General features: G+C 55.5%; 8 protein-coding genes across 8 annotated transcripts; 5 read left to right on the forward strand and 3 right to left on the reverse strand.

Moving 5' to 3' along the window:
- Positions 1-50: 50 nt before the first annotated feature.
- CTAM01_04334 (uncharacterized protein) lies at positions 51-155 on the forward strand (the record flags this gene model as incomplete). Its single annotated transcript, XM_060520364.1, has 1 exon — positions 51-155. The coding sequence occupies one exon, from the start codon at positions 51-53 to the stop codon at positions 153-155; it is 105 nt and encodes a 34-aa protein (XP_060385009.1).
- A 503-nt stretch (positions 156-658) lies between these two features.
- CTAM01_04335 (40S ribosomal protein S29) lies at positions 659-1,081 on the reverse strand (the record flags this gene model as incomplete). Its single annotated transcript, XM_060520365.1, has 3 exons — positions 659-667; positions 789-888; positions 1,020-1,081. 3 exons carry the CDS (start codon positions 1,079-1,081, stop codon positions 659-661), a joined length of 171 nt encoding a protein of 56 aa, XP_060385010.1.
- Positions 1,082-1,584: 503 nt separating this feature from the next.
- On the forward strand, positions 1,585-2,754 carry CTAM01_04336 (protein disulfide-isomerase erp38; the record flags this gene model as incomplete). The annotated part of the gene is made up of 2 exons (XM_060520366.1): positions 1,585-2,095; positions 2,162-2,754. The coding sequence occupies 2 exons, from the start codon at positions 1,585-1,587 to the stop codon at positions 2,752-2,754; spliced, it is 1,104 nt and encodes a 367-aa protein (XP_060385011.1).
- A 279-nt stretch (positions 2,755-3,033) lies between these two features.
- CTAM01_04337 (heat shock factor binding protein 1) lies at positions 3,034-3,456 on the reverse strand (the record flags this gene model as incomplete). The annotated part of the gene is made up of 3 exons (XM_060520367.1): positions 3,034-3,122; positions 3,194-3,296; positions 3,415-3,456. The coding sequence occupies 3 exons, from the start codon at positions 3,454-3,456 to the stop codon at positions 3,034-3,036; spliced, it is 234 nt and encodes a 77-aa protein (XP_060385012.1).
- A 619-nt stretch (positions 3,457-4,075) lies between these two features.
- CTAM01_04338 (uncharacterized protein) lies at positions 4,076-6,649 on the forward strand (the record flags this gene model as incomplete). Its single annotated transcript, XM_060520368.1, has 1 exon — positions 4,076-6,649. One exon carries the CDS (start codon positions 4,076-4,078, stop codon positions 6,647-6,649), a length of 2,574 nt encoding a protein of 857 aa, XP_060385013.1.
- Positions 6,650-10,686: 4,037 nt separating this feature from the next.
- On the forward strand, positions 10,687-11,262 carry CTAM01_04339 (uncharacterized protein; the record flags this gene model as incomplete). Its single annotated transcript, XM_060520369.1, has 4 exons — positions 10,687-10,719; positions 10,871-10,959; positions 11,032-11,053; positions 11,158-11,262. The coding sequence occupies 4 exons, from the start codon at positions 10,687-10,689 to the stop codon at positions 11,260-11,262; spliced, it is 249 nt and encodes an 82-aa protein (XP_060385014.1).
- CTAM01_04340 (uncharacterized protein) lies at positions 10,802-11,167 on the reverse strand (the record flags this gene model as incomplete). Its single annotated transcript, XM_060520370.1, has 1 exon — positions 10,802-11,167. One exon carries the CDS (start codon positions 11,165-11,167, stop codon positions 10,802-10,804), a length of 366 nt encoding a protein of 121 aa, XP_060385015.1.
- A 1,124-nt stretch (positions 11,263-12,386) lies between the features above and the next one.
- Positions 12,387-13,868, forward strand: CTAM01_04341 (alkaline protease; the record flags this gene model as incomplete). The annotated part of the gene is made up of 3 exons (XM_060520371.1): positions 12,387-13,076; positions 13,191-13,296; positions 13,414-13,868. 3 exons carry the CDS (start codon positions 12,387-12,389, stop codon positions 13,866-13,868), a joined length of 1,251 nt encoding a protein of 416 aa, XP_060385016.1.
- Positions 13,869-15,060: the final 1,192 nt, after the last annotated feature.

Below are 15,060 nucleotides of genomic sequence, written 5' to 3' on the forward strand. Positions count from 1 at the left end.
TGAAAAAATTGGGATTGTACAAAAAAGGAGTTGGATTGCTTCACGATTTCATGTACAACCGACCCAGAGTTTTCCGCTTTGAGCCCTCGAGCTCGTGTATATTGTCGGGTCTTGGGCTCAAAGATCTCCGCTCTACTTCACCCTCTTGTCTTTGAATCATGTACTTTTAGAAGACGATGGACAATAGAACAATCTGTGCTTTGTGCCACACGACAACATTATTACTCCTAGCTCATGTCAACGCGTATATGCTCGCTTGATATGTCATCGTGTTACTTGATAAACCTCGAGTCATCAATTACATCCCCAGAACTTGGAGGACCAGACTAGCTAGCTGCTTGGTACCCAGGCGTCGCGCGGTTTCACAAGCTACAGGTGAGTCGTGCCGTCTTCACGCGCAGCTCAGCTCAGTCTTTCTTTGCTTGATATTGAGGGCCCCAAAATTTTGGATGGTGGTAAAAGGTTCAATGTCGTGGTATTCGTCTATCCTCAGTTGGACGTCCGACGGATTTTTGCACTTTCCGTTAAGCCAGCCATAAGAACTCCAATTGCCCTTGGAAGCCTTCCCTCTTGTCTGAATGCATTTTTCCACGGGCCACTCATGCCCAACCACCTTCACCAAGTTCCCATCCTTTGCCGTCTCGGAGTTTTGGACAATTTAACGGTACTGTAGAATGACAGATTCGGGTTAGCGGTTTGCGCTTTCTGAAAGTCATGGCCGAACGAGGGGTAAAAGGCTCAGGCCAAAGTCGATCGTAGGTCCCCAGGGTTATCTGTATTTCGCATACCTTGTTGAAGCCGATGTCCTTGGCCTTCTCACGGAAGCACTGACGGCACAGGTTGAGGTCGTACTTGCGGATGAGACCGGCGGTGTGCTTGCAGACACGGCTATGAAAAGTGAAAATGTCAGCATTTCTGCTTTCTTTCTATGCGCATTTGCGCGCGCGCGTTCCAATATTCCCGATTCCATTTCCTTCCATCCAAAATCTTCGCTGAGAGAGGGGGAATTTTATTCGTACCAAGAGCGGGAGCCCTTGCCGTAGTTGCGGGGGCGGGAGTTCCAGACAGACTCGTGAGACATGATGGCGGTTGTCGAGCGGGTGGGCGGTGTCGTCGAGAGGGTGGTCGGCGAAAACTCGAGATGGTTTGGCTGTGGTTGGATTGAGGACGTCTGGCGGAAATTTTTGTGCGCCTGTATTTTGCTGGGGCTTGGGTCAGGGTGGGTTGGAGCCCCCTTCGCTTCTGGGGGAAGTCCGTGCTTTGCTGATGCACGTGACACAGATAAGATAGGCGATAAGCTTTGCTGATAAGATTTTGCCCCCCTGCTTTCAAGTGGGCCCCTCCTACCTAGGAACGCCGCTTGTTGGAGAAGGAACAAGGGACTGAGCTCTTCTGTGACGTTGGGGGACGACCTGCAAAGTGGCTTCTTTCCTAATTCCTTCACCAGCTGATTTCAAAGCATTGGTCTGCACCACCATTATTCCTAACTGCTGATATCTTCTTTAGCAGCTTGCTATTCTTTTTCTTCGTCGAGATACCATATAGCCTTTTTCATTCCTCCTCGTCCGATCCAATCAAGCAACAATGGTCGTCCTCAAGAGCTTCGTGCTCGGCGCTCTGGCAGCTACCGTTGCCGCCAAGTCTGCCGTGCTTGACCTCATTCCCTCCAACTTTGACGATGTCGTCCTCAAGTCTGGCAAGCCCACTCTCGTCGAGTTCTTTGCTCCCTGGTGCGGCCACTGCAAGAACCTTGCTCCCATCTACGAGGAGCTCGCCACCGCCTTCGAGTCCTCCAAGGATGTTCAGATTGCCAAGGTGGACGCCGACGCCGAGAGAGACCTAGGCAAGAGGTTCGGGATTCAGGGATTCCCTACTCTCAAGTGGTTCGACGGCAAGAGCGATCAGCCTACCGACTATAAGGGAGGTCGTGATCTTGAGGCCCTGAGCACCTTCATCACGGAGAAGACCAGTGTCAAGCCCAAGAAGAAGTACACCCCGCCCAGCGCCGTTAACATGCTCACCGACGAGTCCTTCAAGACCACCATTGGCGGCGACAAGGACGTCCTCATTGCCTTCACTGCTCCTTGGTGCGGACGTAAGTCTCAAGTTCATCATTCCCTTTGTTCTAAGCCGACAATGCTGACCTGATCCTCCTCGACAGACTGCAAGACCCTCGCCCCCATCTGGGAGACTGTCGCCCAGGACTTCGTTCTTGACGAGGGCGTCGTTATCGCCAAGGTTGATGCCGAGGCCGAGAACAGCAAGGGAACTGCCGCTGCCCAGGGTGTTTCTTCCTACCCCACCATCAAGTTCTTCCCCAAGGGCTCCAAGGAGGGCGAGCTCTACACCGGCGGCCGCAGCGAGGAGGACTTTGTCAACTTCATCAACGAGAAGGCCGGCACCAACCGCAGCCCCGGTGGCGCTCTTAACGCCATCGCCGGTACCATTGCTTCCCTCGACGAGATCGTCGCCAAGTACACTGGTGGCACCAGCCTGGCCGACGCTGCCGCTGAGGCTAAGAAGCAGGCCGAGACCCTCAAGGAGAAGGCCCAGTACAAGTACGCCGAGTACTACGTCCGCGTCTTTGACAAGCTCAGCAAGAGCGACGGCTATGCCCAGAAGGAGCTTAAGCGTCTCGACGGCATCCTCTCCAAGGGTGGACTCGCCCCTGCCAAGCGTGACGAGATCACCAGCAAGACCAACATTCTCCGCAAGTTCCTGGAGAAGGTCACCGGTGAGAAGGAGGAGTTGTAGTGAACTCTATCAGCGATTTTCAGACGCATCTTGAACTCTGGGCTTGGGTAGGTTCTGGGAGGTTGAAAAGCAAGCAACATGCAACTGGGTGTGTTTAGCTCCAGTTGGGATTGGTAGTCTAGGATACCGATGATGATGAATAACAATAACAAGTATAACTCAAGTCTGCCTCGTGGAACCCGAACATCATATGTAGCTCCTGTGAGCTTGTCCCATGAACGATAACGCCATCGGCATGCGAACCACTTGCCTCGTGAAGTATGCCATCAAGATTCTGATTCAAGACGACTTGGACGGGCCGGCGTCCTTCTCCTTGTTAGCTAGAAGAGCCGCCTCAAGGTTGTCAAGGCGGCGAGACATTTCGTCCACTGTGTAGCTTTAGTACGTAGTTTAGGAACATGAGCTAGATTTCATTTTCTCGGGGACTTCCTAGACTTACTCTTTGCAAATATCTCACTTGAGACGCCCGCGAACTTATTAGAGATTGTGTTGAGAAGTTCCTCAACGGCTGCGTTGACGTCTGTCTTGGGATCCTCAGAGATCTGTGAGGTTCTTCGGGTTAGTTTATGGAAAGCCATGCTCATGACTTTATTTGCCGCCCTGGGTCTACAGCAGGACAGGCGACGTGCCAGAGGCCAAGTGAAAGGTGAAGTAACTGACCGCAGACTGGTTTGCGCTTGAGTCGGGGTTGTTGGAGGCCATTGTTTATCTGCGAGAGAGCCTTTCAATAGTCAGAGGTAGAAACAGAGTGTGAAAATCCCGACGCTGTTGTCTAAGTTGTTTTGTTTGTTTTTGAGATAACGTCGGCGGGGTTGTGAGCCTTGATGTTTGGCTGGCTGGGAGTTATGAGAGATGAAGCGGTCCAGGTTTGGTGGGGTTCAATGTGTTTGCGCTGTTGGTTCCAGCAAACATGTAATGCGGAGGGGCCAAGATGCGCACGCGGAGGCCAGCTCTGGAAGGTGTCTGCTGCGGCGTGCAGCGCTAGCACCAGGGGATGGGTACCTATCCGCCCTCCAGTGGGGCCTGCCTAAGGCGATAAGACGACTGAAGCATCCCCGGGCTCCGGTATCCGTTGCGCCGTCAAACGGTCCGCTTTCAGTAACTTGGCTGATGCCGTCATCCGTCTTCAAAGTTACTTTTGGTCTACAGTGTTCAGTTCATCTGTACATCGTCACCCATTCCCGATTGCTACGCTACAGACTTTCTTTAATTGTGTCTTCCTTTCTTCGACCAACGAGGCTTCCTGCAACAACCGACACCCGCCGGCCAGAGCAGCAGAGCAATGGCCCCGAGTTAAGCGGCACAAGGCACGCCGCACACCATGCCCAGTCCATACCGAGACCCGCGCCTCGTCTTCCTCGCCCTCGCCTTCGTCGGCGTCTTCTGGATCCTCCTCTCCCCCGGCAATGGCGGCGCGTCTCTCTTCTCCGCCTCGGACCTGGCGATCCTGCGCCTGCGGCGACACCAGCACGCTCTCGACCTCCTAAACACCTCGACGTACGGCGACTTTTCACCGCGCGAGAACGGCACATCCGAGGACCTGCTCCCTAGGTCGCTCAACCTGACGGGTTTCCGTCCCGAAGACGGTTTCGCCTGGGACGATCTCGAACGCTTTCGGGAACGCTGCTTGGAATGGAGCCACAACGCGATACCGCCCGTCGGCGGGGTGAACCTGTGGGACATTGGAGAGGGAGAGCCGGTGTGGCAGAACGCCACGGGCGCGGTCAAGGGGACCTGGATCCGGAGGGAAGCGACGTCGAGGAGAGAATGGACGAACTACAACCTGAGCGCCATCACGCCGAGCCTGCATTGGAGCGGCACGCAGTCGGAGTGGGCCAGGAATATCACTGGAGACGAGGGCAAGATCTTGATGGACCTCGTCGACACTGGTAAGCACGGGAGGGAGCTGGATTACCGCAGCGACGTTGAGGACGACGAGGGCCCCTCGTCCGGCGGCAAGGTGCGCAGCGCAAAGGCTTCCATTACCATTGAGGATTTCAAGGGCAGCGGCGTCAACTGGGAGATGAGGCTACATGGTGTCCAGTGGCCTCGTCAGGGGACCATCCTGTTGACGACGACCAGCGAGAAGTTTGACGGCATTTTCGGTTTGCCGCATCTAGCACCCAGCCTAGACTTCTTCCAGTCGAGCCAACGGTTGCTCAACCTGACCCTCGCTGAAGTACTCCGTAGGAAGGAGAAGGAGGTGTTCAACGATGGCGTGATGCCGTGGACTTCGGACCTGTCGAACCCACCGGATACGCTGAACCCGACGCCGCACTGCGAGTACATCATGTATGCCCAAGTACATCCACCGGACAGGAACTTTCTAGACATGAAGGGCTTTCGCCCAACCAGGGAGGGCATGGCAAGGATCATCAGCGACATTGAGCAGGAATTACGATTCCCGAAAGGCGCACCCATTCGCGGCGTCCCAGAGCTCCAGCTCTCAGCCGTCATTTGGTCCCCAGACTGCGCCTTCTTTCTCGAGACCAAGGGGCCGCCGGATTTCGCTCCCGTTGATGGACAACATCTTCAAGGCATGAAGACGGAGATTATCTACCACAAGATCCGTGTATGGATCCTCCTCTTCGCGATGGTGATCCTCACGCAGGCCCTCCTCCTCAAACAGCAGATGAAGGAGTCAGCTACACCTTCGACGATGGGTCGCATTAGCTACTCGACCATCAGTATGATGGTCATGGTAGACGGTGGCATCTTCGCCGCTGCGTCAATGTGGGCTTTGGATGCCAGCATCACGTACCTGGAGTCACTTTCGCTCCTCTTTTCAGCATTCCTGTCCATGTCCCTCGGCGGGTTCTTTTTGGCGGAAATTCACAAAGTGCAGGAGCCTGAGAACAGAAGGCGCGCCGAGAGGGAGCAGCAAAACGCAAACAATAACTCGCCGCGCACGCCGGCAACGCCTGCGCAAGGTCTCGAGGCGGACTCCCTCCCGCGGCCCGTCACCGCGGGGCCTCGCAGGAGAGCACCCTCGCCACCGATCATCATTCCCTCGGATCAGGATATCGACGCGGAGATCGCAGACGCCGCGAGCGGTGCGGCAGCCGTACCGACAACGGGCACCGGCGCAGGCGGCGGCCATCGCATCGGGCCCGAGGTCACATTCCAGTCCGTCATATTCCGCTTCGCCATGACCGTGTCCCTCATCCTCCTCGTCTCCATCGCCTCCACGTCCTGGTACCCGCGCGTGCGCAACTTCTTCGTCAACAGCGTGGCCCTCGTCTACTTTTCCTTCTGGGTGCCGCAGATCCACCGCAACATCATCCGCAACTGCCGCCGCGCGCTGACCTGGCAGTTTGTCATTGGCCAGTCCGTCCTGCGGCTGCTCCCCTTTGCCTACTTTTACGTCTACGAGAACAATTTCCTCTTTGCCGAGACGGACCGGCGCGCGTTCCTCGTTTTTTGCGCGTGGTTGTGGATCCAGCTCTGGGTGCTCGCCTTCCAGTACGTGCTCGGCCCGCGGTTCGGTATACCAAAGAGCTGGACGCCTGACGCGTGGGATTACCACCCGATCCTGCGCGAGGATGGCGTCGAGGCCGGCGGGCTGCCGATCGGGCTGCTCTCGGAGCCGGGATCGCCGTCTCTGGAGAGGGTGAGGTCGGGCAGCGGCGGCGAGGACGTGAGGGATAAGAAGGGCGGCGGTGGTGGGAGTAACCTACGCGCCATCGACTGCGCTATTTGCCGTGAGGTGCTCGAGGTGCCCGTCATGCGGGCGGGCGAGGAGGATCCGACGGCCGGAGGGGTCGTCGGCGTGTTTACGAGGAGGAATTACATGGTGACGCCGTGCCGGCATATCTTCCACAGCGCGTGTCTGGAGGGTTGGATGCGTTTTAGATTACAATGTCCTATATGTCGAGAGGAGCTGCCTCCCTTGTAGGAGTAGCGAAAGGAGCGGTTGCATGTCCGCTTTGGTTGTAGGCTTGGAGCGCGTGCCATAGCGGGAAGATTTGATCGCGTGCTTTGTTAGAAAATGATACCAAAATGAGAGTGGATTTAGTATACAGCATCACGTTGCATTCCGTTTGCCCTTGCGGTCTATGGAGTTGTTTAAGGTCTGTCGAGTGAATGGTACCGTGACTGTTTACTTATGCCCTATATGACTTGGAAATCGGCCATCGATGTGGACAGTATTGGCTCTCCAAACACAAGCCGGCTCTTAGTTAAGGAACGAAGACTTCCGAGACTAGAGGTTCGAGGTCTCTACAGGGATACCAAAGAGAATTTCACGCATCGCTCGCCATGGTGTATTTGTTTCCTACCCGAGGGACAGCCCCCGGAACCACGCTTGAAGTGAAATACAAGTTACTTCGTGATACGGGACATTTCCTGGTAGGCAGAAAGGACTATAGCACAAAGAGAGAAGAAAGTTCCCTGAAAAGGGGGGGGGGGGGGCGAATCGGTGTTCTGTATCCTCATCGAGACAAAAAACGCCTGGCCCCCTCTCCAGTGCTCTGGAATATCATAGGACTTGCGTCAAGTAGAGGGAAAAAAGCCTGCTATACTCCATCTATGTCTTTCGGCCAGGATGTAATTAGTTCTTCTTCTTCTATTCTTGATAGAATGCCCCAATGTTACGGGGTCACAAAAGAACGAATGCATCGACGTAGATGATGTATTCATGGGACCGTAAGAAGGACGAACTCGTATGACTATGGAAGGTCACCAGCCATTCAGGGCGATTTATCACCTGTATGATGATGAGGAGGGGGAAGGGGAGTTCATCATGACCCTCGAGTCTGTGTTTATTCGCTACACAGGGTGTGGGCAGGTGAGTAGAAATGTGAATTTTGTGATGACGTGGATAGGCTTTCGATATCAAATGTTTGGTCTTCAGCGGTGATAGAGGTCTTCTTTTGTAGAGAATGTCAGCTACTACATATTGGTGTAAGTCGATAGGCAAAAACATCTGGTTCAGGGAATATTGTTACGTGATTACCCAAGATTTCGCTTATTCCTTCTACCCACTGGCTTCGTCATCGTATATACTACGACGAAGTGGCTGGCCATACAATTACCAAAACCAAACGAGCACATGAAAGCAATTTCAACATGACGTGGGAGACGGGAAGAGAAGTCTGGGGGACGAGGCCGCGGCTAGCATTTTGCCATCGCCCGTAGCCTAGCATAAAAGAACATGCTGCACCGTATACACCACACGGAAAGAAGTACGACCGATGGAAACAAGCCCGCAAGCCGCCAAAAGTGTTTTCCTCAAAACACAATTCGCAGTCTTCTACCACTGGAAAAAGCATAGAAGCGGCAAAGACTACAAGATCTCCCGGGGACCCGTAGAGATACAGGGGAAACACCCCCCGCGCTTCCGCTCCGCGCCGCCGCCATCGCATGGTGTTTGTCCCATTGATTAAGGTATCTTACCTACATTGGACCAGTCGAATGGCCAAACCGGTCCCTCCCGTTCAGATTTGAAAGTGGCCGACCAGCTGGTGTCTCAATCAGTGGACCAATGATCATAGGTAGATGACCCATCTCTTAGTCGCCGCTTTCCATTTCCCTGGGGCGCACATTGCATTGTTTGAAAAGGGGCAACTAACCCAAGGCACAGAATGGCTGCAGCCAAGCTCGCTGGCGTGCCATTCAGGGGTGTGTCAGGTCGGCGGAACGACTCGAGTGCATCCACACCATCTCCGTGGCGTTGGGGAGTAGAAGGTATCAACTGCTGGATCTGGCTTGGGCCGGCCTCAATTCGAGTATCCCCAAAAGCCACCTTGGATGATAAACTTAGCATTGTGATATCGATAGTGGCGGTTCAGTTGCCCATATCGTGATGAAAGCAAGGTACGACTGCTAGCGATGCCCGTGAGAAGAGTCGGGTGGGTGTCTCCCGAGGAGTAGTAAGAAGGCAACGAGATGATCACCCCTGCCCCGGCTCTGCGGTCATGTGGCACAGCAACGTCCCTAACCCATCTGTCATACCTTATCCTCCTGCCTACCAAGATGTCAGCATCATTTCCGTTACGAAAAGAAAAGAATGGGTCAATCGTGTCAGTGAACCTGATCGTCGGTAGCCCACCAAATCGGACCAGGGGCTCGTTCTGGATGTTAATTTTACAGGTGATGCGGACCTCTTGTACGTGCAAAAAGCAAAGGAAATCTCGTTTAGCGATCAATGAATGAGCGCCACAAGTGTGAGGGCGTTTATATCCATCGGTCCTGGGACAGTAAGAAAGATTTGTCTTTCATGTTGTGTCGTGTGAGGGAAGCGGTACAAGGGCGGCCGGATGCCAGCGGCCGAGAGCGCCGGTGTGACGAACGTGGTCGTCACGGGCCCTTAGGAGGCGACACCAGTGACACCGTGACCGGTGTGGAGATCAGAACGTTTAGCTCCCGTACCCGGAAGCCTGGGACGTATCTCGGGCGAGTCCGAGAAGAATGACGCAGCGGAAACGGCGTGCCGAGGCCTGGAGCCATCCGGGACAGGGTGGGTTCCATGAGCGACTGATCCTCAACTAGTCTTCCCAGGGATCTTTGATTTGTTCTCAGGGCAGCCCCGTAAGGCGGAGGGAGGCAAGGAGTAGGCGATACTGGCAAAGCCGAAGTTCGGATAACCTGAGGTTTCTGACTGTCTGCTTGTGATGTACAGATACGGGTGCCCGAATTTGGACAGCTTCGGCCAGTGTGTGTAGGCGATCAACCGCGTGGGGTACTCCACGATGGACACGCCTATCAGTCAGACTGTTTCGGACTACCCAGATACTTGGGTATCGTGCCGTCGTATGAAATCATAGCCAATGCACCGAGGCTTAGGAAAAGGCCCGAGGGAGGTTTGCACGGCCAGCTCAGTGGTCAGTAGAACCAAGCTTGCAAGCACCAGCGTGGCAGACCCTGGTGGCTGTAAGCACAGCCTGCCATCGAGTGGAACTTTTGGGGCCATGATAGAATCCGTACCAGCGAAGCTCTCACTTCCATTCTGACATGCAGCTTAGCTGCATTGGCCTGTCCGATAGGATTGGCCCAATGGGTGCCCGAAATTTGCAGTGAAGGCAGGTCGGACAAGGCATCTCGCGAGGCATTATGCCATGGTGCTTGAACCACCCTCTGGCATCGGAGCTCGCGATGGTAGATTGGTACCTGACAGACCGAATGTGCCATCAAAGTAGCCGCGGGTCGCTGTGCATAAAACCACGATGCACGTGTAAGGGAATGGGGGTCCCATACCGAGATGTCCCCTACCCCGCGGTCATGGGAATCGCCAGCGGACATGTCCGAGAGACATTGATGCTTGGTGACGGGCAGAAATGGTGCCCCCAAAGGCTGCCGCGGAAAACGCTTCCCAATCGATCTGGCTGAAATCATCATAGGGAGATTCTGCAATGTTCCTGCGTCGAGCTGGCTATCGTAAATTCCACTTGCAAAGTGCCGTCATATCAGCCGCTCTCTTGGGTCCTTGGCATACGACGCCTTTCATTCGTAGTCGATTTGAAATAACACAAAGACATCCAAATCACTACCGAGGCCCGCTGGCTGGCTGCCCTTCGCAGCCATGGGAGAGTCTCACTCCCGAACACCACCGGTTCGCAGAGGTCTCAGTTCCCAATGTCGAGGGCTTTGGGTCGAACCATATCTCCGGAACCGGTTGCTAGTCCGTGGGATTCGGGTCCGTGGTCGCAGTTGACACATCGGCATCCCGCCCCATGCCACAGCAAAGGGCGAAATCTTCCGGAGAGGCGCCGCCAGGCGACGAGGAAGCCGGAACACCAATCGGTTGTTCCTCCAGGGGGAAGAGAGATGATCAGACGGACCCTCACGTCTCAGACTCTAGACGCCTGAATGTGTTGAGTGGCTGATGTTCGTCGAAGTCGGTGACTACCCTGCAGAAGCGAGAACCTAGGAACGGGCGTGGAGTAGGCCACAGCTTCTAGTCAGCCCGTGATCGCATCTACACGGTAAGCGATCATGGTTGGTAGGGCTGAAGAAGACGCAGAGAAGGTGCGTAGATGCAGCGAACGTCATTGTGGGAAGACATTGGTGCCGTCAATCGTGGGTCGGTGTGGCTTCCTTCTGCAGTCTCTCAAGAAGCAGAGGGTGGCTTTTTTATGGACGATGGCTGAGCAGCGGCGCTAAGGCAGGCGATATGTAGGCAGTCTTGAGGCAGATTCTCAAGATGCAGTGGGATACATGGGGGCTCCTGGCTCGAGAGGAGGCCGCCCTGATCAAGCCCTTGGGCCAGTAAGTCCAGGGAAGGCCAGTGGAGGCTTTCCTGGTCACCCAGGGCCATGCTTCGAGGTCTATGGCGCATAGGGCTGAGATGGAGGGTCAAGGAGTGGGTGAGAGTTTGTCTCGCCTTTAGAAATGGGATGGTCCCCATGGTCCCCGTGGTCCCTTGTTTCCCCCCCTCCTCTGCTGCTGACAACGAACGACCTGTAGACGAATGCATCCAAGCCCCTCAGACAGCGGAAGCGGGCCGGTAGGATGGACATTGCATGTGGCGCAGCTGACATGGCCGAAGCGGTGAATCAAGCCGAGACATAGGCTTTTGTTTGCCAGACAAGATGCAAGCCGTGTCTGTCCAGAATCTCGGCGAGAAATGAATGGATTGGGCAAAGTGTGAGGTGGGGGAAGTTGTCAGGTTTCTAGTGGAATTGTGTGTGTTTCCATCCGTGGGAACAGCGCCGGGAAAGGCAACAAAACGTTTCGATACCTTGGTCTGAACATCTGGTCAGTGCTGAGGTACAACCATGGGTACTCCTGTATGTACCTCACTCGAGGTATTGAAGTACAGACACCACAAATTACAGATCACCAGTGACCAAAGGGCAGTGGCTTACATGCTTGCCTACCTTACAGGCTACAGCCCTTCCCGCGAGACAAGACCCTCTGCTCCTGCCATGCTCGCCTGGCAGTGACACAACGCCGTCGAGACGGGCCGCGTGCGTCTGGTCATCATGCCGTCTCATGCTTCTCCGGTCTTGTTTCCTGCAACTTGAACTGACAAATGCTCGGGCTACTGCTTCTGCTCCTGCTCGACTGGTGCTGCTGCCCGTTGGCGATACGAGGAACGGTGACAGAACCATGCAGCTGCAGCGCGCTCTTGCATGCCAAGAGAGACTACCTCCTGCTCCCGTGATTGTCTTGTCTCTCTCTCTCTCTCTCTCATCCTCGGAGTTCACCTCCGGGGAAAAGCAGGTAGAAGCGATTTCTATTCCGGTCCGTATCAATCCGGGGTGTTACAGATGCGATAAACTTGTAGAACCTCACCTCCAGAGTGCTGGACCGTCGGCGATGCCCATGCTTCCAGATCCTCCACGAGAAGAGCGAAAACGTTCACCCGGGCATCGCAATTGCATCGGGTCATGGCGAGCCCAGCTACAACATACCTCATTGGGATAAATGCCCGCCTCATATGCCCTGCTCATGCCTTGCTCGCGCATCTACGAGGTACTGGCGATGTTGCATCGCCGTCTTGACCTTCAGTTTTGAGAAGCTCAAAATCAGATAACCCCACAGGCGCTCGTCTTGGCTCTTCTGCGTATACGATGATGGAATCTGTAGAATCAATGCCATGATTGCATCCACTTTGAAGTATAAGTAGTAGATGAAATATTGAAGAACATGCAGATATCGATGTAATTGCCAGTATCGCTCGACAGTGAACAATGCCCGTCATCAGCGCAACCGCCGTCCTCCTAACTCTAGGCCTCTGGGCCCTAGCCGCTCCCGCACCGGTTCCCGCCCCGGCCTTCGTCGCCGCGGACGGCACTATCCCGGGCGAGTACATTATCTCCCTGAAACCGGGCCTCGCCCGTTCCCAAATCGAGTCCCACCTCTCCCGCGCCGCCTCCGTGCACACCCGCCGCCGGCGCGACACCACTCCCACAGGCGGCATCAGCAAGACCTTTTCCATCGGCGCCTTCAACGCCTACGCGGGCTCTTTTGACGAGGCCACGCTCGCCGAGATCCTTAGCGGCGACGTCGAGGGCGCCGTGGCTTCTGTCGAGCCGAATCGCCTCGTGGAGATTGACGCCCTCGTCACGCAGGATGCCGCGCCGTGGGGTTTGGCGAGTTTATCGTCACTGAATCAACTGTCGAGCTCGTCTGACGGTCAACCTTATACCTACGATGACTCTGCGGGCGAAGGCTCGTTTGCGTATATCGTCGACACGGGCGTGCAGGTGTACCACCCTGACTTCGCGGGCCACGCCGTGAAGGGATACAGTTCGCAGCCTGACGAAGATTTTGATGACTTTGGCGGGCACGGCACGCACGTTACTGGGACGGTTGGGTCCCAGACGTACGGGGTCGCGAAGAAGGCCACGGTTGTGGATGTTAAAGTCCTTGCTGGTTTTGTAAGTCGCCTCTGTCTCTTTCTCCGGTTGCTACCACGGAGGATGTCGCTCTTACAGTGTGACTGGTGGTCAAATCTACCTGTCAGGTCTAACAAGTCTAACTTTCGGGGACAGGGCACCGGCAGCGTCGCAACGGTCCTCGATGGCTACAACTGGGCCGTCAACAACATCACAGACACCCCCGGTCGCCTCGCCAAGTCCGTCATCAGCATGAGTCTCGGTAAGAACCCCCGAAATTCAACCGCAAGCCAATATTGCGCCCGCCGGCCATAGATGGGTACTCCCCCCCCTTGAAGTTTCGACTAACACGCAACCTTCCCTCGGTTTCCTGCTGCAGGGTTCCCAGTAAGCACAACAGCCTCCGCCCTCGACGAGGCGGTCAACGCAGCCTACGACCTGGGTGTCCCGACCGTCGTGTCGGCCGGAAACCTGAACCAGGACGCCAGCCGGCGCTCGCCCGCGCGGGCGGCGCGCGCCTTCACGGTGGCGGCCGCGGACTGGAACCGGACCCGGGCGTCCTTTTCCAACTTTGGCAGCCTGGTCGAGGTGTTTGCGCCGGGCGTTGAGGTGCGCTCGCTCGGACTCGACAACGGCACGACGGTGTACTCGGGTACCTCGCAGGCTGTCCCGCACGTAACGGGTCTGATTGCGTACCTGAGGGGCAAAGAGGAGGATTTGTCTACCCCGGATGAGGTGTTTGCGAGGGTGAGGGAGCTTTCTGTCGAAGGTGTGGTTCGGGATCCTCAGGGTACTGCCAATCTGCTTGCTTTCAACGGTGCTGTTTCCTCCTAAGGGACCGGGGCGTGTAAGTGCGTGTTGTTGACTCGCAGGGCCAAAGAGGAAAGAGGCGCAGGCGTGGAGGTATTTTGCCAATGTTGGGTCGCCGGACCTGATACAGACACATGCATTACTTACATGTGAGATACATGGAAGCAGCAGCAATCATCCATCGTGGGTGAAGAGTCTCTGAGACTGTGTCACTTGGCTCTCATAGTCTGGTCCCCCGGTCTTGCGTCTGTTTCGGAGCAATTCTCAACTTGGAACTTGTATTTGTTTGCTCGAATTGGCGGTACATGGGGGGTTCGTACTCCCTCAATCTTGGAGCACTTTGTAGAAAGTCTTTGGCATATCTATCCAGTGGCTCTGGATGCCTGGGCCTGGTTGAGACGCAATGTCATTGGTACCACTCTGTCCGGATACACTCCTCAGCCAGTAGATTGCTTCCATAATACAGGGTATTTTAAGAGCCCGCTTGGTAAGCTCGCCGGTCCGGCGTCGGTGTAGTCGCAGATGCCGAAACGGCAACCCTCAGGGCCCAGTAACCCTTTGCCTAGCGGAGCCGCCGTTTCTATTGGCAGCGGCGGGCGCCGACAACACACCAACCGCTTTCGATGCTGGACCTGGGAAGGGGAACAGCATGGTGACTGCATCGAGACGTGGGCGGGCCGGCTAGTGTAGTCTCTAGACTGTAGTACTCCGTAGTCTGTAGAGCAATGGAACGAGAACTGCGGTCTTTCGAGCTACACCAAGGTAAGGTAGCCGTAATGGTCTAGGGAGAAAGGGGTGCCTTGTCCAACAAATCCACAGGTGAGCACGTGTTGTCGCGGGGAACCCACTGTCATCCATGTCCTCTCCCTGCTCCACTTGCTGTTCTCTCTTTTCAATCATGTGTTTATGGATTCTGGAGGGTGACTGGCCCAGTAGGTGGGAGCAAATCTGCGAATTGGCGACGATGACCTGCCTGTTCGCCTGCAGGGCTTAGCCGCCCACCACCAGGGGGGCCAACAGAACCGAAACAAACAGCACAGCCACAAAGAAACGACAACTTTGTATCCGTAATGCAGGTGAACTAACAAGTCGTTGGTGTCATCATCCAAGGGGTATGGAAGCATGGTGGAAGGCTTCGCCGAGACTAAAGCTGCGGCGGGGGGGGGGGGGGGATAGGGGGGTGGTGAAAAATCCCGCGGGGGTGGGGGGGGGGGGG

The sequence above is a fragment of the Colletotrichum tamarilloi genome (assembly GCF_030869305.1).
Source record: "Colletotrichum tamarilloi strain Tom-12 chromosome Unknown Scaffold_10.1, whole genome shotgun sequence".
NCBI classification, from domain to species: Eukaryota; Fungi; Ascomycota; class Sordariomycetes; order Glomerellales; family Glomerellaceae; genus Colletotrichum; species Colletotrichum tamarilloi.